This window comes from Juglans microcarpa x Juglans regia, chromosome 3S (assembly GCF_004785595.1).
Source record: "Juglans microcarpa x Juglans regia isolate MS1-56 chromosome 3S, Jm3101_v1.0, whole genome shotgun sequence".
Taxonomy (NCBI): domain Eukaryota; kingdom Viridiplantae; phylum Streptophyta; class Magnoliopsida; order Fagales; family Juglandaceae; genus Juglans; species Juglans microcarpa x Juglans regia.
This window is the reverse complement of record NC_054599.1, coordinates 7,680,501-7,703,123: the sequence shown is the minus strand read 5'-3', so window position 1 is coordinate 7,703,123 and position 22,623 is coordinate 7,680,501. Positions and strand designations below refer to the sequence as shown.

Below are 22,623 nucleotides of genomic sequence, written 5' to 3'. Positions count from 1 at the left end.
TCATATAGTGGCCAGGTTTATTGAATATCTCACATAGACAATCATCATGCATCTTTATTTATTGTGGCTTACAACAAGGGAGCTACTATAGAGATCGAGAAAAGGAACTGACAATGGTGCCCGACCGACGTGGCCACTAGTTTTTTATATTAAAAAATACAAAAAGATAAACGAAATGGTCTGAGGCATAAAGAGATTTAGCCCTCACACTTACCTCCCTCCATCACTCACGTTCCTAGGTGTCTATATATCGAGCCAACCTCTTGACTCAGGCAAGGAAAAGCCTAAAAAATAAAAAGAAAATTGAGATTAAACCATACTTAGTTATGAGAGAACTAGAAAAATACAAACCCTTCTAATACTTCGGCTACTATTGTGATGGAAGTTGGTTTTTACTTTCAGATTCACTCCCCCCCCCCCTCCCCCAAAAAAAAAAAAAAATGAAGATCTTCTGTATGTAATTTATCATCTTGAGTTTTTCGTACACTTCAGTTTCCAAAACCCAACCCAGATTTCACTGACAGTAGGGCCCATGGGCCCCTTCATAGCTTGTTTCATGAATTCCATTATATAATCTATTTTTTACTATTTATTTAGACTTATAGTGTAGCCGGTAATGGGCTCGAGTCTGAGAGTAATCTTCATTTTAGTTGTTTCATTATATTGTTATTAGTCTAGACCCATGTGTGGGGACAACCTTGCCGAGAATTCATATCATATGTGATGGGCCAATGGCTCTATGAATATTATTCTGGAGTGTTAAAGAAACTTCTCTATCTTTCTCTTATTTTCTCTCAATTTCTTGGAGGAGCTCCCCTTGAAGAGAGAAAATCAGTATTTTACTATTTTAATTTGTGAAGTATGTTACAAATTAGTATTAGAGAGACATCGGTCTTTATGCTATCAAAATTTATGGCAGAAATTCTTGCATCATTACTCAAGATCAAGGAGATGGTGGAACAAAATCAACAATGCTACGAAGTTATCTTGCATAAATTAAAGGAATGCCAAAACAACCTCCATGAAAATTTAAGCCATTTGGAGTATGAGGTTTGTGCGAGGTAGGAAGATGAAGAACCAGCAACAGTTACAAAAGTAAAGAAGGGTCTAGATGTAGGAGCTAACAATGGCACCAGCAAGAATGGCCACACCAAATACTTCCAAGAGGAAGGCCGAATACCTAAGAAATCAACTCCACCACCCTTATTTTCCTACACCAATACAAACTGACGGCACCTTCCTAAACCCTCAGCTAAATCCATAGATCCCTACACAGCTCCCTTACTATCTCTCTCATGGCGACCACTCGGCAAGATATGTTGCTTATCTTGGCCTTCCTGACACCCCAACACTCACTTCTAACACCCCAGATAGAAGTTTGACCCTGGTGCAGTAATTATCGAATGCCCAATCAATCTAGACCAATAGCCTCTCTATAACTCTATGCCCTCATCCACGCCATGACTTATCTCGGGTTTCATGAAGCAGTTCAGAAACTTAGATCCAACTATGCCTTCGACATCTTCTCCCTTCCGTTACAGGACCCCCTTCAATCTCTTACAAACACCAAATCACTAATGAAAAATAGGTTAAGTTCAAGGAGCTTAGGACGGACATCTATGTTCTCTTGACTCGTAACAAAATCCAGCGAGCCAAGGTCGTTGAACATGGTGAATGGTCCTCTTGGGTAGATGATTCAACTCTATGCTTTCACAAAATAGGTGATGATGAGTGGTGGAGTATTTACCAAGCAACCTTACTGAGGGAGAGACTGGTTTATACTGAGTCAGTTGTGGGAGAGAGTCACTCCACTTGGACTCCACACATTTACACCGGCTACCTCACCAAAGATCACAACTGAAAGTATTCCTAGCCAGTTTAAGGCGTTTGCCAATGTTAAAATTGTTCAGGAGGCCATTCGGTGGGTCTTGTTTGAGGAAATGCGCCACAGAGAGCTCGAGCTCGATATAATTATTGAGGATGGAATGAAGTTCCTAGAGAAAATGGAGTCTATTCCAAAGGATTGGTGGGTCAAAGATATATTTGAGCTGGACATTAATCCTTACAAGCAAGTAATGAATGTTGTAAAATTGAAGGGAAGAATGGAGGGTACCGTGATTAGGGAAGCACTTAAAATGTATGCAGTTAGGTGGTTGCTAGATTCTAATGATTGCGTATGGTTTCTTGAGGGTGGACATCTAATTAGAATTGGTGCTCTTAATTGGAGGCATCCCCATTTCCATGGCCACTGTCTTGTCCATGACAAGGGTTATTGGGTCACATGAGCTATCTCAGTAGGGTGCCATCGCCAAGCGAATGGCTGCAATTGAAGAGATGGTTGGTAATGATGTACTTGGCAGTGACAAAACAAGGACACTAACACTCAACAAGTTTATTCTTGACAAAAAACTTGGTTAAAGATTTTGGCAATATTCTCATTGATCGTGGTTAGGTACAGAGGAGAAGTGCCATGAATATGTTGGTACCTATTTCAATTGGTATCCAAATGAAGATTATATGTTGGTTGAGAAAATTTGTGAAAATTATTTTGCCAATGTTGGGAATACTCTTGAGAAATTTGAAGTTATTGGTGCTTCTCCTGTACTCTCTGGTGGTAAAGAGTGGAGAAATCTTACGGCTTGCAAATTCTAGAAGCCAGGGATATTGCATGTTAGTTGCTTGATGAAATGTCACTTGGGGGTGTTTTTGGGTATTATGAGATATATCTTAAAATTCGGTTGTAATCTTGGGATTCCTTATAGTGCTTTCTTTTGCCCTGAAGTTCCTTATAATATCACCTCATTGGCCCTTTAATAGAGGAAGAAAAATAGACCATTTCGATTTATCTTTTTGCACCATCAATGTGAACTATGATGGTTTTCGTGAAGACATGAGAGTGGGGGATGAGCTCCTTTAAGGATGGTGGAATAGTGAGGATTGAGGTGATAGAAAAAAATGGGACCAAATGTAAAGTGCCGATGTACTAATCCAGGATTGTTGCTCCCTAGAGCTAGTTTTAACTTTCTGGAGAGCTGGGAGTTTGGAGTGAGAAAGTAATGCCATGCTTCTCAAAATTTCTTCAAATGATTGGTTGGAAATTAATTTTGGGAGTAACAATGGAGTTGATTTATTGCCATATCATTTGTCAAGTTTTTCGAAGTGATTAAGCATCTTAAAAGCTATATTGCAACATCGGCTCGTGATGGTAACATTCCTGTTATTGCAAAGACCATGGTAGATGTTGCCAATGAAGTTGAAGCTGACAAGAAATTGAAGGAGAAACTTAAAACTAGGGACCAGTACTTGCCTCCTTTTGTAATAGTTGATGAGATTGGAAAGCTTGTTGGCCCTATAGTGGATGGGAATGCAGTGTGTAAATTCAATTTACAAGTAGATCATATGGTTATGATTGCTAAGGCAATATTATTTATCGTTGATATCAGAGGCGAATGCGGGGCACCGACTTGATGGTACAAAAAATGCACTATTTGCAACCCTTTCTAAGCTTGATCTAGAAGATTCTTTTGACATCAAAGCTCATAATGGAGAGACTAATAAATTTTCAATATCACTAGAATCAACAACTAAGGAAGCTATTGAAAGGGAGATTGAATGGATTAACGTGAACTTCATAGCTAGGGGTGCTACAAATATTTTACTTCCCCTAAACATGGCAATTGAGAGTCATGTCTGTAGTTTCTATAGTTGGTTGCGAAAAATTTATGCTCATAGCTTTCTTGAAGTTTTAGCACCTAAATTGTTATCAAGAACAAGTTGGGTTGTTGTTACATATTTTGGTTCTTGTGATTTTGTAATGCCTCTCAAAACGGAGCTCAATATATCCCCACCTTGCGAGATGTGTAGCCTTGTTTAGTTATTGCTCTTAGGAAGACCAAAATTAAGGAAACCATTTTTCAGTGAAAAGAAGCTTGTCTTTGTTACAAAAGGGGGTTGAAGCATAACTGCACCTTGTGGGCAAGATGCTTTGAAGGGGGAGGGTTTGTTACACTTAAGTTTTCAAAACCCAGCCCAAATTTCATTGATAGTAGGGCTCATGGGCCCCTTTATAGCTTGATTCGAGAATTCCATTTTATAGTATATTTTTTTACTGTTTAGTTGGACTTGTAGTGTTGTCGATAATGAGCTTGAGCCTGAGAGTAACCTTGCTAAGAATTCATACTATATGTATTGAGCCAGGGGCTCTAGGAATATTATTCTTGAATGTTAAAGAAACTTCTATATCTTTGTCTCATTTTCCCTCTCATTTTCTTGGAGGAACTCCCCTTTAAGAGAGCAAATAAATGTTTTACTATTTTAATTTGTGAGGTGTGTTACAGTTTTTGAAAAATGGTTGATACTTGAGGTTTGACAGTTGATTACTGCATAATCTCTTACATGACTTTCGAGTCTTCTGAACCGCTTTTTTTTCTTCTTATGTGATTCTGTGAGTGATGGAGGGAGGGAGAGAGAGAGAGAGAGAGGGAGGGATGAGGGAGATGGTTTAGGGTTCATTTGAGTTGGGGTGTCGGGTTTTCAACTTCTCATACCTCTTTTTCGTTTTCTTCTTTTTCTTTTTCCTTCTTGTTATTTTCATATAAAAATAGTCATTTGGCATGCCACGTCAGTCCGACACCACTATCAATCAGCACTCTTGGTCACAACAACATTTTCCTTCCGAAGTATTGCAGTCTACTAATTTGGTAGTCCCCTACTAGTGGAAGTTAACGAATATTGACTTATATCTTCCTTTTGTATCTCTAGCTTTATATATTGCAATTTCGATATAAGAAAAAATGGAAAATAAAACCTTACTTGTTGAATCTCAGTAAGGGCATCATCAAAGCTAGGGGTGACAATTCGTGTTCTTGGATCTCGTTCGTGTTGTGTTAAGTCATGAATATTAGATTATATGGGTCAATCCGAACCTAATCTGTTTAATTAAATGGGCCAGACCTTAAAATCTGAACCTGATCTATTTAATTAATGGGTGACATAACATGACCTGCTACTCATTTAGTAATTAACTTTTATTGTATTAACTTGAATACAATTCATTTAACTCGCTTCAACCTATTTCATATATATGAGTTGAACTAATCCATATATATATTTTCTTAATCCAATTAATATAATCTCATATATAATATAAGAATAACTATATAAATAATTCACAATTACACTTGGATTCATAATATAGTATTTTATTAGTATCTGAACCAATAATATATAAGAAAACTTATATTTCATAAAAGAAAATTATATGCTAACAAAAAAAAGTTTAATAGTTTGAGATATAACATAGTCAAATACTAATAGTAATATCACATTCTTTTTAAAGATAGAATTTATTTCGTATTATACGAGGTTTTGTGAGTTGACTCGTTTATTAAAAGTGTCTTATCGGGTCAACTCATTTTGACCCAAATCTATTTATATAAAATTCAAATCCACTTATTTCGTGCCAGATTCACAGGTCCCTAATCAAAGCATTCCTAAGGAGAATAAATAGAGGAAATCATTCAAACTCACAAGCAAATTTTCAGTGTGAGGGATTGAGTACATTAAGCCCTCATTTGAGAACACAAATCATTTAATCTCATTTCATCTGATTCTCATAGTTTCATTCCAAAACATTACTCAAACACAAATATTTAATTTCAAATTTTTAACTTTTTCTTCTAATCATTACAATTTTTTTAAATTTCGAAACAAAACACAAAAAATAATTAATCTTTTTTAAATTCTAAAATAAAAATAATATTCGAACAATATTTTTATTTTAATTTTTTTTCTCGCATTTTTCAAAACTCAATAAAACATCGTAAACAAATAATTTTACTACAATTCACATATTTCTCATTTAATCTCATTTCCCAAACAAAGCATAAGCCTGGTTTTCTTTATCTAGCAAGGTCCACAAAGCAATTGAATTTCTTTTGCAACATGCAAAATGGTCTTACCCTTTTCTTTCTTATTCGGATGAATAATGTTACATGTACTTATATTTTTACTTACAAGACTTATTCTATTAATTTTCTTTTTAAATTCAAATTTTAAATTTCATAATTTTCAATGTATTAATAACTGACATGTGAAAAAGTAAATCTTTTATAACAAATTTTTAAATACATTTAAGATTTTCCATTCTGGATATCGCTTCATATAATTTTAGGTATCGTCTTTACAATTTTTTTCCCTGAAAGAAGCTAGATGGTCTAGAATCTAGATGAGGCTTCACTTGATTGGAAATTTTTAGAATATTGATTTCTACTTTGTTATTTTTATTTTTTATTTTTCCTTTTTCATCTGCGTATTGGCCAATGGCCCCTCAAAGATACTGATATCAGAACCGCAGCATCAGCCTCTGCGACAATCGAATGGATTTTGATTTTCCAAAAGCATTTCGTCATGTACTGTAGCATATCATGCAGTGTAGTGTTCATATAAACTTAGCCTTGACATATATTTTCATATTTGATCTGCCTAATTATGGTATTTGTGCACGGTCTCGTCAATTTGGCAAGGTCCTCAACAAACGAAGTGCTTGTGGCCATTGTGGTCTCTGTGATAGTACAATTCTCCTTAAAGCGGGCACTGCTCCAGCAGCTATAATTGCTGAATGATTCTCAATGTCCATGCTTAGATTATAAAGAATTGCCAAGCTTGCTTCTACAGCCCTCTCACTCCCTTCTTCAATGAGCTTTACCAATGGAAATATTCCCCCCTTGGAAGCAATAGCTCGAGTTGAATCCACCAATCCCTCAGAAATTATTCTGTTGAGTTCCATAACTGCAGCTTCCTGAGCTTCTAGAGAGAAAGAGGATTTCATCTGCTCTATAAGTCTAGGGATCGTCTCATATAGAGTAACCTCCATGTTGATGGGATTCTCAAAATCAAAGTTCCCACCAGAAAGAGAGCTAAGTTTAACAAGGGAAGCAGCAACCCAATCTTTTCTGTGAAGGGGGATGTTTGATTTTAGGATTTCTCGGAGCAATTTAGTGAAATGACTGGAATTCATATTTTGGCGAAATTGCTGAGAGTCAAGCAGCTTTGTTAGTAACCGGGATGTTGCAGATATTGCAAGACCAGCTTCTTCGATTTCAAGGGCATACTTTTCTGGCTGCTGGCTTGCTGCATCAGAATCAGTGTCTGCCAAATATAAGATGTACATAAAAAGTCACATCTGGATCCAAGTTGAGGACTATTTAAGATATTAGAAAAAACATATAACATTCTAGTTCTAAAAAACAATCTTCTAGCTTTCAGACTCGACAAAGTGATTAACCATTTTCAGACACATCTTGGCCGGATGGCATGAGTTGAACTCCAATCATTTGAAAAAAAAAAAAAAAAAACTACTGCCAATAACATTAGGGGAAAAAAATTGCTCGAGGAACCATGCACTGCTTAGTGCATAGATTATAATTTCTCAAGAAATAAGTACGTGGGTGGAAAATCAAAGGATATGCTCTCAGAAATAAACAAACACATACAATGAAGACCATAGATATTCACTTGTAGAGTTTGAACTTCCTCCTCACTAAGGATGTAACCAGCTACGGAAAATCCACTTCACATCAAAGTTTATAGTCCAAAAGAACAAGTCAAGGTTAAAATTGGACTGTATTGGAATCATTATAAACTGTAAGAACATCTCCACTCCAAATCACCGCTTTCCTATACTCAATCTGGGGTGCTAAAACTTCCCTCTTTTAAAACCCTAATGACATTGTCAGGCCATTCTTTTGTAGGTAACATCACTAAGTCTTGCAATTCTGGTTAGGATTAACTATGATACCATTTATAACAACATAAGGAAAAGTCAAGGCACAATTGGACTTATACTCCAAAAGGACTAATCAATGTTACAATTTGAGTTCCTCATAATCATTATAAAGTCCTAGTTCTACCAATTACAGAACCAATATCAGGCTTGACACTTGTTACATCTTTATTATACTCATTCACCTCTACCATGTTTCTGCCACCCAAAGTGAGACTTCCCAATTACTGTAGCACTAAGGCCTCGTTTGTTTTCGCAACACATTTCATTTCATCTAATCATTACAACTTTTCCAAATTTCCACACAAAATAAAATAAATAATTCAACTTTTTCAAATTTCAAAACAATAATAATATTAAATAAATATATTCTAATAATATTTTATTCAATTTTCAACTTTTATCTCAACTCATCTCATCTTATCTGCGAAAACAAACGAGACCTTATGAGACAATTCAATCTGCACTCAAATTCCTAACATACTCGTCAAGACCCGTTCGCACTAAATGCCCCAGTGCTACATTGTATTACTAGGTCAACTCTTGTAACGACCTATCCAATATTATTAGGGATCAAATATGGATGATTATATTGGGCTTGAATTAGATTTAATGGGCTATTTTGGATAAGCCCACGAGCTATAGTTTATTGAGGTTGGCTAATAATTTTAATTAGGCCCAAAAGTTTATTTTAAGGCACATTAAGGTTTAGTGGATAATTTTGGATAGTATTAATGGGCAAATATTTTTAGAAACACAATTGAGATTTGTCAGATAATTTTTAATAGGCCACAGGCCCAAAATTTATTATGGTGGATTATGGAATTTTATTGGGCCCAATAATTGGATTAAACCCATTTAATATTTAAGGACCAAGTGGGCCCTATTTAATTGTTATTAGGCTCAAAAATTTATTTATAAGCCTAAAAATATTTACAGACCAATTGGGGTCATTCTGGAATTTAAGATTGGGCCGCTAGAGTTGCTAAGTAACTTAGCCTATGAAATTATAGGCAAGCCCTAGAACTTGGATTGGACCCATTAAAGGACTCATAACCCGTGAACCTTTATCAACTGCAAAACACCTGTACCTGATTATATCGGCCACCCCTATGCACGTTCTCATCTTCATGGCCACTAGGGCTTTCGTTTCGGTAGCAGTATATATACACATAAGTATATACATTAACGTAGAGTAGCCCCTTCTATTATTTAGGATTGCCGCATTCCAAACTTTTTCTCTCTTACGCTCAAGAACTTCTCCGCCCAGCTTTAGGTTCCTCCCCAAAACCAATCACGTTGAAGTCTCGTGTATAGCAAGTCTCCTCTATGCACTCCCTCTTTTATGTTCACCATGTTTGCATCGCACGGCACAAAGCCCCTCGGCTGTTGTCAAAGTCACACGGCACACCCAACCGTCGTGAAGACCATTGCACCACCCATGTTCCACCTTGAAAGACCCCACGTTGAAGCAATCGTGCACGGCCTCCCTGTGAACCACCCTAAACCTCCCACAGCCTCAAACCAGCATCATAGTCATGAGAAAGTAGCCGCTGCATACTCCTCCACATCCAGCAACCGCGAGCTCCTCATGATTTTTCTTTGCATCGCCACCCCTTGCGTACGTTGCCACTCAACATTGCCTTGCACCAGCCACTGTCGAATCAAATCGAGAAGAAGAGCCCTAGCCCTCCCCAACATGCAGACAATGTGCACTCAAGCCAAGAGCTGATATGCTGATGCAACATCACAGCCCACTGCAGTGCGCCACCCTGCTCAGCCTCTGAACACCACCACACCCTCAGCCAGATCAGCGCCGTCATGAAACCCCACCACAGAGGAGCACCTCTCCCTTTGCCGTGAACCATGATCAAACAACCCCTGTTTTGCACAAACCGAAATAGAGCATCTTCCTCCACCACAGGTTTCTCCTCCACCAGCCCTTCACGTCGCCCCTGCACAGCAACGCCACGAGAAAATTGAGAACCACCGCCTAGCACCTCCTACGGCAGCCCTCACGTCAGTTGCGACTCCAATTCTCCAGGAACAACCCACTGCCCACCACCACGACATCCTAATAACCCTCAATTTCTCTCTCTGTATCTCTCGTGCCATTTCTCTCTCTAGCAATGCCTAGCCTTTCTAGCCTTGAGCCACCGTGAACCACCATCGCACCCTCTCACCTTCAGTCACTACTCATCCTTGCTAGAAGCACACGGCCAAAGCTCCACTACTCACTGTAAGGCTATATAACACATGATGTGTTTCAAACGAGATTACAAAATACTCCTGCCCAATTAGTGTTGACCTTAGGGTGAAAATAGACGTTTAGATATGGAAAGATTGTTAGGGTTTAATCGTATATTTGAATAAATTATGTAGATATCAATTATTTGGGGAGTGATGAAATTTTAGGGTTATGAGGTTTTACGTCCTAGGGAAACATAGGTTGTTTAATGTATTTACGGCTTTAATTATGAGGTATGTGTTTAATCGGAAACTGTCGTAGTTTATGTGCCTATTTTTATAGGTGATCGATTACGTGCCGGAAATAGGGGTGAAAATGGTCTGGTCCGGTCCGGCGATAGACCGAAAATATTCGGTCCATCATTTTTCCGGACCGGACCGGACCGATAGCTATCAGTCCGGTCCGGTCCAGTCGGTCCGGCCTAATTTTTTTTATTTTTTTAAATAATTAATAAAAAAAAATTTATTTAAAATACTAAATTAAATTAAGTGACTTATTAATGTGGATTATGTAACAAACTTAATAAAAAAATATTTTATATGATCAATGATAATAAATTAGATGAAAATTATATTACTAATTAATATAATTACTATATAATTAACTAATTGATATTATATATTAGTTAATTCATAGAATATTAACAAGTGTTAATAACATATTTAAAATTTTATATTGTTAATAGTGATAGGTTAGATGAAGATATATATAAAATATTGTTAATTTATAGAATATTAACAAGTATTAATAATATATTTAAAATTTTATATTGTTAATTATACAATTATTATATATAAAATATATATTTTTTTTCATTCGGTCCGGTCCGGTCCGGAAAAACCCTGGACCGTGGACCGGACCGAAACTTTTCAGTCCTCTAAAATGTGGACCGGACCAGACCGGTCTAAGTCTCGTCCGGTCCGGACCGAAACGATCGGTCCGACCGGACCGTTTATCACCCCTAGCCGGAAATATTGGATTAATGCTACAAGGTAAGTAGCTTGCTCATAACATTAGGATTTGCACTCATTAGCTGATTAGATTATGAAAGCCAATTTTTATGTATCATGCATATCATGATATATGCAACCATACTATTCATCATAATCCATGATCACGTGTATTTTTGCATTTTATAGTTATTTATATATCATGTATGTCGTGCATCTCATGTTGCATAAGACACGTAAGCTTTCATATGATCAAGTATAAGATAAAGATTAGATTAATAAGATGACTATTCAGATGTAGTGTACCAATGCAATCATGAGTGGATTGCAAGCCACGAACTCAAGCGTGGTCCACTATAGTATGTTAGAATACTATTAGCAGTTCCCCTTGTGGCCACAAGATGTGGGACCGGTGCACAACCTTGCACATATAGTGAAGTGTGTTGGCCAGTCAGATCAGTAGATAAGCCAATCAGTTATGACAAGAAAAGTCATGCATGTCATAAGCATATGAACAGTCGTGATTTTAATTCTCTCAAACATGAAATATTTTATAAAAAACCTTACATTTATTATGTTTACACTATTGTTGGTTTCTTACTGAGTTTTCGACTTATTTTAGTTTTGTTTTATATTTTAAACCACTCCAGGTGAGAATATTTATGAAGATGGAGCTGCAGGACGGGAGTTGGCCCAAGGAGGCGTGAGAGGCTTAAATAAATTTTTTAGTAATGATTTTTATAGTACAAAGTTTGAGAAATTTTAAAAGTGCTTTTGCATAGTCTCTTTTATACATTCTGTATTTTAATAAAGAAGGATTCTATTTATTATATGGAATCTTTTGTATCTGGCATTTCATTAAAAAGAAAATTTTAAAGGCAAGGTTAGTAGCACTCCAGTTTCCCAAATGTTTTAAGAAATGACATCATTCTTAACCCTGGGGAAATGGGGTGTTACAACTCTCATGTCGTTCGCTTTCTTTATGAGTAACTTTGATATCATTTGTAAGAATCCAATGAAAACTCTAGTATTACTTCAAAAGGATTGGTCAAGGTTGCAAGTGGAGGTAATTTGAATCATTATAAACTGGAATAACTTCTCTCCCAGACAACGTAGGATCCATCACCACCCTCCTATACTCAATCTAGAGTATTATAAAGGTTCATAGAAGACAAAGGTTCATTGTAGGACATAATCGGATTGTTGGCCACCTCATTAGATGCTGATTGGACAATCCAATCAGCACAAGTAAGTTAAGTAACCAACATGTGGAACTCACTTTCATCTCTCTTCTATACCTCATATTCAACTTGTAACCAACCAAATGTGGGTATTAGGCTTATCTAAAACTACAAGGGAAAAACAAATCCTCTCATTTTTTCTTTATTAATCTAAATCAGATCACTGAAGTCGGATGAGACCAATTCTTTTTAAAGCAATGCAAGTTTGAGGAGTGGCGGAAATTGTTTCCCATACCTTTCAAAACCTCTTGCTGGAAAACAGCATCCAAACCAGATTCAATATCTACTGCAATGATTGAGCCCATGCTCGGGTCAATAAGTGTCACAAACTCAAGAATGGAAGCTGCTTGTCTTTGTAAACTTGGGGATGAGGTCTTCAGTATCATAACGAGGCGAGCAATGAAAGCAGTGTCCAGCACATCTTTCCTATAATTGGTTTCCAGATAAGAATAGCCAGTCAGTATAATGTTCTCCATAATTGTATGCAAAAGTACTCACATCAATGTATGAGACCTACAGCTTTTCTTTACCTGCTTTAGTGCTGGCACGCACTTTTGCACAGAAAGAAATATACAGAAGAATATTCTCCAGTATCTCCATATACAATAATATGGATAAAACCAATGGATCAAAATCAAGCCAAGATGCCGACTAATCACCCAACTTTGGACTAAGTTCTTGAACAATAAAAAATGATAAGCACACTGTGCACCCTCAAACTATCAAAGGTTTTGCATTTTGCACCTCAAACAACCAAAACTGGCATATTTCATCCTCAAATTACAAAAAAATGACACTTCACACTCTCGTTTAATTCTGGTCATTGTAAAAGCATATCTATATTCGAAATGCTATTGTAAATATGTTGATGCTTTGTGAAGATAATGAATGATGTACATGTCAGGTGGTTAGATTATGGCACAGATATGGAGCTCCACTATAGCTGAATTTTGGAGAAAATTCAAGGAAAAACACACCCAAAATTGAGACAATAATAGCTTGCAGCTATAAAGCCAACTTCCATAAGTAGAGAGGACCATGCCACACGATAAAAAGATGTATTCCATCACCATAATGAGGCTGTATGCCATCATATGTTCACCCAAAGAAAACACTAGCAATCCCAAACCTAATTTTCTAGTTGAAGTCTTTAAAACATGTCATACAAGCAACGAAAATACTTTTCTTTTTCAGAAGAGCAAGTAAAGGAAAAGTAATCTTTGAGAAATCTCCTTGTGAGTTATACACGCAAGCTTTCACCTTCCAAAACAAATACAAACCAAGGTTATGTGCAACAGATGAAATGAGAGGCAAACATATGCAAAGACAATGATAAGGGTAAAAAAGGTCAAACGCCAAGAAAAATACAATATAACACACAAACACACACACATATATATATATATATATAGAGAGAGAGAGAGAGAGAGACCGGCTATTTGCTTCTGATAAGGGTTTTCCAACCATATTTCCATTTAATCCTGCAGAAACTTCGGGGCTTCCTGCTGAACCCAATCCCTTTTTTGATCCATTAACCGGTGCATCATAAAACTGGAATGCATCAACACACTTTGTAAGTCGAAAGAAATTTCGAAGCTTTCACACACACTACAAGAAACTACAGGCTAACCTTTGATTTCATCTCTTTGCTAGGGTCCAATATTCGAGCAAGTATGTTCAAACTCTGCATTGTAGAGAGGATTAATGTCATCGAGAGATTTTTTTTTTTTTTTGATAAGTTGTCATCAAGAGTTTTAACCAAAATGTAAAGTGTAGATAAAATAAGTAAAAAATACCTTTTCCATCAGACTTTCAGGGTTCTGTGAATGCTTTAGTGTATTGACCAAAGGATCAATGACACCTTCAGCTTCAATTATCTGGCAAACACCATTGCTGCATCAAGAAAGATAAGAACATGAATTATCTAAAGTAACTACTTTATTTAAGAAAGCATTAATAGATAAGGTATGACAGAAAAATTCAAGATAGGGCAATGTGACCTAAAGATTGACATATCAGCAAAAAAGAACCAGGTTTTCCATATGCCAACACATCTGCGCAGACGTGTGTAAATGCCCAAAAAGATAGCAAAAGATTATAGTGTATGAGGAAGTAAACACAGGTAAGGGGAAGATTATACGTAGGGCTAGTTTGGGTAGTGAACTACTATTCATTATTTTATTATTACTTTTCACCTACTTTTCATTACTATTCACTCCTACTCAATATTCTATCATTACTTTTTCACTATTATTCACAGAATATCTGAGATCATCTCACTACCCAAATGCAACCTTAGTCATGAGCTGAAATAAGGAAAATGGAGCAGTAGTTCCAGCTTAAGCCTGCTTCTATTGAGCCTTAGCCATCCTCTGTCTTCACGTCAATACATCAATTTACTACTTCAGTCCATGTGTAACGCCAAATCATTGACTTATCAATTTCCCTTATGCACATACTAGTATTCTGCACTAGTGAAAAGTTATCATTTCACCAGTCAACAGCAAGCTTGTCAACTAGCTCCTGGAAGCCAAGCACAGGAAACTCTTGGACATGCACCTGAACTGCTGGCGCAGACACATGGTTTTGCCGGATGGGAGTGGAAGGTAAAGCGGGAAAGCCATTGCCTGAGGAAATTATAGAAATGACCCCCCCCCCCCCCCCCAAAAAAAAAAAAAGAAAAAGAAAAAGAAAAAGCTAGCGTGGACTTGACCTTTTAGTTTTCAATAGGATTTTTCTATCCAAAGACAGAAAAGTTAACTTGGAACACTACATGCTGCAATAGCTCAAAATAATTGAAAATTGAAGGATGTAAACTTACCTGATAGACAACCTCTCCAAAGCTCGAGTTACAGCCAACTTGATAGAAACATTATTACGGCCTAAAAGCTGAACTAAATGCTTGATTGCTCCAGCCTCTTTGAATGCAACCCGCATATGTTCATTGATAGATGCATCAGCAATTGACTCTGCAGCTCTTGATATCGCCGCTTCATCTTCAAGTTTAAGAATCAAAACCAATCTAGCTACACCATCCATCCATGGTAAAAGTGTAAGCCGGTGATCAGTAGAGGATTCAGATTCAGATTTCTTTCTGTTCTCCATCTCTATAGCTCCAATACGAGCAAGGAACTGCTGCTGTGTTCGCCCAACTATTGCATTCATCTTGGCCTCGTCTATGTTTAAACTCTTGTCATCAATATTTAATCCAAGGAGTAATTCGGAAGCCCCAAACCTAGAAGGACCTTTAGAAGTTTGCTCGATCTCTATACCATCTGGTAAACTAGGCCAGGAATGCAAATCTGGTCTGAAGGACTGGTATGCTGCTGCACCAATTATGGGGACAGGAACCAGACCTTCTTCTATAACAAGGATTCTGTAATATTCATCCTTAGCTAGCTCCAACAATGCATTTCTTGCTTCCTTTTTAGTGACTTTAGAGCCTTCTATATCAGCTTTTAGGATCTTGGCCTGAATCCAAAATCCAATTTTAGCAGAATGCCAAAGAACAACATGATCAAATATCCAAATACAATTGAATTGCTCTTATGCGTAACATATGATTTCAAAAAGAAAAATATTTAAATGAATCACTAGAAGAAATGTAAAACATGAAAATCTTTCAGATATTTGATATAATAGAAGAAATGCAACTCACCAATTTTGGTATAACACCTGCTTCAACCATCATGTTGTGGGTGAAGCGGCTCAGTGCTAAATTTGCCAAAACCCCCCCTGCTGCTTCCTTCACTTTTATGTCCTCTTCATCAAGGGACTTGATAAGCAATGGCAGGAGATCCGTGTTTGCAATTTTTGCCCTAAGCTTTTCGTCTACAGACAAGTTCCACAAAGTACATATGCTTTGCTCCTTTACCTGCAAAAAGAAGTTCAGTACATACCTCCATTCTCTACAACGCGAAATTAGTTGGCAAAATAACAGAAAATCAAATGTTGAAGTATATATACATATACCTCAGGAGTCAATGAAGGTCGGCTAAGCAACCCAGTTATCTCTTCAATTGCTCCACTATCTGCAATTAATTCCCTGTATGAATTGATTGAAGAAATCGATCGTAGAAGGCCTGCAGCCGCTTCACAAGTGCTTCTAGATTCTGATTGAAGAAGGTTTAAGGTCAGATTTATGCAGCCATGAAACTGCATGATAGCATCAATGTACTTCTTTCCTCCAAGAGAATATTTCCAAAGAGCCACTATTGCTTGTTCTCTGTCAAGATGATCATGGTCTAGCCCAAGCATTCTAACAAACAAGGCCACATAACTATCCCCAAAGCTTGTAGAAGTGCTCTTAATTTCTTCGATATCCTGAAAGTTAAGTAAGAAGAAATGAATGCTCCAATAACACAGTGCAATTCTCAGGAGAAAAACAAATTTGTGTAAGTTCTATATTTAAGTTTGTTAACTCAAGTTGCTAAAGAATATGGATATGGCATTAGCACTAATGTAACAGATCACACCAGTAGTTTTGTCACTCAAGTCTTTCCAAACTTGCAAATCTAGAATCAAATTAATGGTGAATAGCATAAGTTTTGACGAAAAGTTGCAAACGTTAACTCACTTTTAACTACACACATAGAATGCTGGGTGTAAGGAAGTCCAATGAAGAATGGAATGATGGAATTCACAACATGCTTAATATGAGTACATTGTACCAGTAGTAACATCTAATTTAGTGTAAATATTTCCTTATAACTGATTTCTAGATAGAGGACTTAAAATTTCAACAAGTTTTTCTTTTGCATTAACTCTTCTAATAATTTTTTTTCTTAATGAAGTTGCATATCTATACATGTAGCTCTTTTCTACTTCCACTGAAAATGAAATACCCCGGGTTTGTATAGAGGAAGGTGGTGAATGAGATTCCACAGTGTTTGGGAGGGAGAAGTTCAAGCTCTTCAAAATGATTCTAACGGACTCCAATTGTAACCTTGACTAATCATCTTAGAGTATAGGCCCAAATGTGGCTTGAGCCCTCCTTGGGTCGTTACAAATGGTATCAGAACCAATTCCAAATAGTATGGGACTTGAGCCATGTCACCTATGATAAAATGGAATGGCCCGACAAGGATGTTTGGATCTAAGGGTGGAGATTGTAATACCCAGGATTAAGTGTAGGGAAGTGGTGAATGGGATCTCACATTACTTGGGAATGAGATGTTCTTGCCGCTTATCATGAATTTCAAGGAACTCTATTCATAGCTATTTAACCAAATTCCACGTGACTTGAAAATAGGCAAGCGTCATAACAAACAGCAACATCAAACGCAATTTCTCCACCAATTTTCCCATAAATACTTCTAGTAATACGTTTTTGCAATGCATTAGAATTGTAATCTAGATGAATAACCCCCCCCCCCCCCGGGTCCCACCAAAGAAGCAATAACAGCAACGACAAAAGGGAAACGCAAAACCCTACCCTTCTATTCCCCATATCCAAAACCCACAGTAACCCACAACACGATTCCAAGAGAGATGGAAATTGCAAGATGTTAAACAAAAACAACACCACATAACGGGAACATGACATAAAAAGCTGCCCCACAAAAATTTTCCTGAGAAAATAAACCAAATGCAAACGTTGAACAATAGCAAGACCCGGATTGAAAATAATAGTTTAGAGCATACGGGGGGTGTAGAGTGTTGCGGAGCAGCATCAAACGCACCACCACCATCACTGCTGACCCTTGCGGTGACTCCACGATTAGAGCGAGAATTCGTGTTCGGGGCATGATACTGATGATTACAATGTTGGGTCGCATGGGACAGGACTGCTAGATTGCTTCTCTTGGTGCCTCTGCTTGCAAATGGAATAACTTCCACGAGAGTGTTGGGGAGTTTGTATTGAGCATTAGGGGGCTTCAAGGAGAAGGGTGTGGGAGCTGAGGAGGTCAACATTTTCTTGGTCTAAAACAACGGGGAAGGGATTGAAAGGCGAAAAAAGGCTACTTTTCTTGGGTTTCTCTGTTTGGGTTTGCGTTTTACGCCTACAATGACAACGACTAAGGTTTTGCGCGGCGTTCACCTCTTCATTGGAGCAAGTCTCTCTGAACTGGATATGGCAATTGAGACATCTTTTCCCATTTTTTGGTCGCTTGGGTTTGTGATAAAAAAAAATCTATCGAAAAGGTGGGAAGCTTTACGCACAGTGAGCCGGGTGTATCTGTGAACTTCGGTAAGGATGGTAGAATCAACGTCATTCTCAAATTTTTCACACAGATCGACCAATGAAGTCGATTCGATTTGAGAATTATTGTAATATAATAAATATTTAGCATTCAGTTCATATATTTATTTTTTTTGAAAATTATAAATTCGGGCCGAAATTATAAATTAATTTTTAGGTTATATTTAGATAGTAAAATGATCTCAAATATTTTGTTAATAGTAATAAAAAAATAATAAAAAAATATTAAATAATTGTAAGAAATAAGTGAAAAATAATAATAAATAATAATGAGGCATTATTTTTTGTATCCAAAGTAAATCGAAACAATTATTGTAACATTAATTTTGACTTTTAAAAAATGTTTTATGAAGTTTAAAAAATTTGTAAATATAACCGGTGGTTATGGTAAGTTTTTAAATTGACAATTTCCAGACAAAAAATGCTGATGTTGGAGTTTATCATCATTTCAGCAACAATCAGAAAAAAACACGTCACACATTATGTACAATTAGCATACCACGTAAGCATAAACAATAAAAGAACTAAAAAAAACGAGAAATTAAAAAAGCAGAAGAAAATTTAAAGAACTATAACTCAATAAAAATTTTAAAAAAAGACTAAAAAAATATAATAAAGTTATAAATTTGAAAAATAATACAATAGAAATATAAAACATAGCAAACAAAAAAGTTTTTGAGAAACAAAAAGTAAACAAATTTATAAACTAAAATTCTAAAACACATAAAATTATAAATAAAAATATTATTAAAAGACTGAAAGAGATTAAAAATACATAAAATATTTAAGATAAAAATAAATTAAGAAATATTTTTTAAAAATAACAAACTTGAAAAATAAAAGATAAAATTTCAAAACAAAATTAAATAATAATAATTATAATAAAAAAGGACGGACACCCACAAAGGGTGGCCACCTTGTTGGGGCTGGCAATTACGGGTGCTACTCAAACCCCTGCCCCCCACCCTCACATTGGGAGGGAGAGTGAGTTGAGCCCTCGGGCCTTGGCCACCTCCATGGGTGGGTGTCCCCGTCAGGATATTAAGACGGATAGGTCCCTTAGGTCATTCGATCCCATGAGTGTCAATCGGCCCATTAGTCTATCGAGCGCAGGACCTGTTTTTTAGTATTTTTTTTAACCTAGAATCCTCTTTTAAGCCAATTTTGACCCAAAATCTATTTGACTTTAATTTTGACCCAAACTTTGTTTTAACTTTTCACTTCAATTGAAATTAAATATATAAAACATAAAATTAAAGGTTATCTTTAATAAAACATAAAACACAAAATTCGTTTTTACAGTTAATGTTCCCCGAAATATTTATATGGGCAATAATAAATATTGTAAAACTTATTTTGTGGGTATATCTCTCTTAGTCTCTCGTACTTGAGACTTTCAAGTTAAGACAAGAACTTGATGAGATATTTTTCTAATAACAAGTATCCTATATTATTTTAAGCTTTATTCTCATTAAAACATGTCAACAAATTAATCTATAAATTTCAAAATAGTTTTGAAGATGAAAATTTTTCAATAAAGATTAAAAAAAAAAAAAAAAAAAAGAAGAAGACTATTCATCTTAATTAAACTATCTATTTTCACACCATCTAATTTTTATGCATGTGTGTTTAAGTTTGGGAAGTGTCATTCCTCTCATCTTTTTTACAAAATAGTTTTCAATATGCATTTACTCCAACTTCACAAACTAACTTTTTGATGTGTTATTTTTCGTTTATCATGATGTTTTTAAGAAAAAGAAGATTGAAAGAATGTGTTTGTATTTTAGAATGTTTGAGAAAGAAATTTTGGGCATGAATAGTTGCGTAATAGTTAAGTAGTTGGTTTTGTAAATTTTAGAATATTACAAAGAATAAATATAAATAGAAGTCATTATTGAAAGTATCTATTTTGCACACATGATGTGACATCATCTAGACTACACATCTCCTCAAGTGAGTGTTAGGAACAATCAACCAAAAGCAACCATGCAATGAGTGTAAAGTGTGCTTAGAAACCGGCAAGTTTATGGGTGCCGAATAAGTGGTACCTTTAGGGTCTGCTACAATAGCCTCTCTTTAGCATTACTCTATTACAAATTGATTGTTTTTTTTTTTTTTTAATGTTAATATGAGATAAAGGAAACGTTGTGTCTTTTTCTTTTTCTTTTTTAACGCGCGTTTTCTTCAAACTTAAGCATGCTGTTGAGGTAATGACACTCGTAGTTTTGTAATAAATGGTTCAATGAAACACAACCTCGTACGTAATTTTATGGGACAAAGAGTAATAATTAATTGCTATTCAAATTTTCTTAGAGTTGTCATCGGTGTCTTCCATCACCTATATTGTAAAGGAAAATGTTAGGTTGTTTCTGATTTTTTCTTCTAAATTTAGCTGTTCTTATATTTTAATTTTTTTTAATGGTTAAGCAAGTAATTAGTATTTTTCTTAATTTTTTTATCTTCGAATAATGTTGTGTTTTTTTATAAATATTTAAAAATATTTATAAAATGTTTGAAAGAAAAAAAAAATAGAAATACACTAGGGGTACGCCAGCAGTACATCCTAGACGGCAGAGTACATCATCCTATTGTAAAAGATCTATTGCTGCCACTCCAAAAACATATGCAAAATGTACCAAACCACTAGAAGAAGACCTCGTAGCCAAGAATCATATAAACGTCAACCGAGAGGAGAAAAGTAATAAACCCAACCAGAAATTTTCTTGGCACTACAGTGACTGTCGGAGTGAAGATCTAGATGTACAGTGATTGTCACACCACAAATTTTCTTACCGTAATGTTAGGTAGAAGTTCAAAAAGTCACAAGTCTTTTATAAAAATAAATGGGCTCTACTGAGATAAAAGGAGTTTTGTACACTTTCTTTTATTTTTTATTTTTATTTTTTTATAGAGGGTACACTTCTTTTTATAAAAGATCTATGTGAGATTTGTGCATTTGAAGTTTATATATATCATTACTCTTTATTCGCTTAAAAATATATATACAAGTGCATAGAATCGTAACAAGTAGTAACGTGTTTTAAAGAAAACGGTTATCAAACACACAGGGAATATTTATACTATTGAGTAGTGATATTTACTAAATTAATCACCTTTTGAAAAATCAAAATATTGAAGAATAGTTTATTTAAATTAAACTAAAGAAAAGAACATTAAAATTAAAATTTTAAAAATAATAAGAATAAATCTAGAGCATTTGACTTCACCTAACAAATCTTACACAGTAATTTATTCCTTGTTATTTGATCCTAATTATCCCAAATTGATGATAAAAATCTCTTAACTATTCAATATTTTCTCTTGAACAATACCAAAAATATTTCTAACTAATAACTTCATATCTCTATGTGAATTTAATTAATTGGAGACTCATTAAGTTCTTTGAATTTTTTTTTTAAATTACAATAGTCGCGGTAAAGCATCTCTGCTTTCGCTCAACTAATAGTGTTTAATTCTAGAGTTTCAATTACAAATCACCTCTCGGTCTCATTACAATCCAAAAGATTGAATAATAGTTATCTAGAAAATTGTAAGCATTAAGAACAAGGAATAAACACTCAATCATAAAAATATTAAAAATAAAATAATTTGAAAAATAAATTATGTGTTCAATGCTAGGCTACATCAAAGCTCTAGAAAATAGAATTGTTTATAATGGAATTGAAAAGAAAAAAAAACTGGTATTCTTTGTTGAAGTCGGTTTGAGGAAACATGCGGCTCTCACCTCTGCTCTCCAGATCCGACTCCTTGAAAGAAACTCAAAGAATAATTTTGGAATAATCGAAAACCTAAATCTCAGACTCTCTAACCCAGACTAAAACTCAAACTAAGATTCAAAAATCAAAGACCCTATATTTATCCCACAAGACAGGATTAAATAGATGTCAAAACTCAAATTCGGACACAAAATAAATGCGGCTACAATCTAGCCTAAAAATATGGAAAATTGTTTATAAAGATAGATGTTAACATAAAAGGAAATTATCTCAAGAATATCGGAATTATCAAAAAGGGAAGATTCAGTGATATGCGGCTTTATTTGCAGAGTTCGGGAGGATTTTTTTGCCAATAGATTTATTGCAGAACTTAGAAGGGTAGAGGCGAGTAGATGTCATGTGCGCTGAATATAACTGGCGGGTGTGGATGTCACAAATGAACAGGCATGGAGGTCACAAAGG

At 35.6% G+C, this 22,623-nt stretch overlaps 1 protein-coding gene and 1 long non-coding RNA gene across 2 annotated transcripts; both read right to left on the bottom strand.

Moving 5' to 3' along the window:
* Positions 1 to 2,602: 2,602 nt before the first annotated feature.
* LOC121257732 lies at positions 2,603 to 19,263 on the bottom strand. The gene is made up of 3 exons (XR_005939273.1): positions 19,250 to 19,263; positions 5,003 to 5,008; positions 2,603 to 2,726 (listed from the first exon to the last, which is right to left on the bottom strand). It is a non-coding gene; the product is annotated as an uncharacterized LOC121257732 (long non-coding RNA).
* On the bottom strand, positions 6,366 to 18,468 carry LOC121257731. Its single transcript, XM_041158914.1, has 9 exons — positions 17,866 to 18,468; positions 16,195 to 16,545; positions 15,881 to 16,096; positions 15,044 to 15,693; positions 14,019 to 14,115; positions 13,853 to 13,906; positions 13,655 to 13,773; positions 12,458 to 12,648; positions 6,366 to 7,149 (listed from the first exon to the last, which is right to left on the bottom strand). Exons 1-9 carry the CDS (start codon positions 18,133 to 18,135, stop codon positions 6,512 to 6,514), a joined length of 2,586 nt encoding a protein of 861 aa, XP_041014848.1. The 5' UTR covers positions 18,136 to 18,468; the 3' UTR covers positions 6,366 to 6,511.
* Positions 19,264 to 22,623: the final 3,360 nt, after the last annotated feature.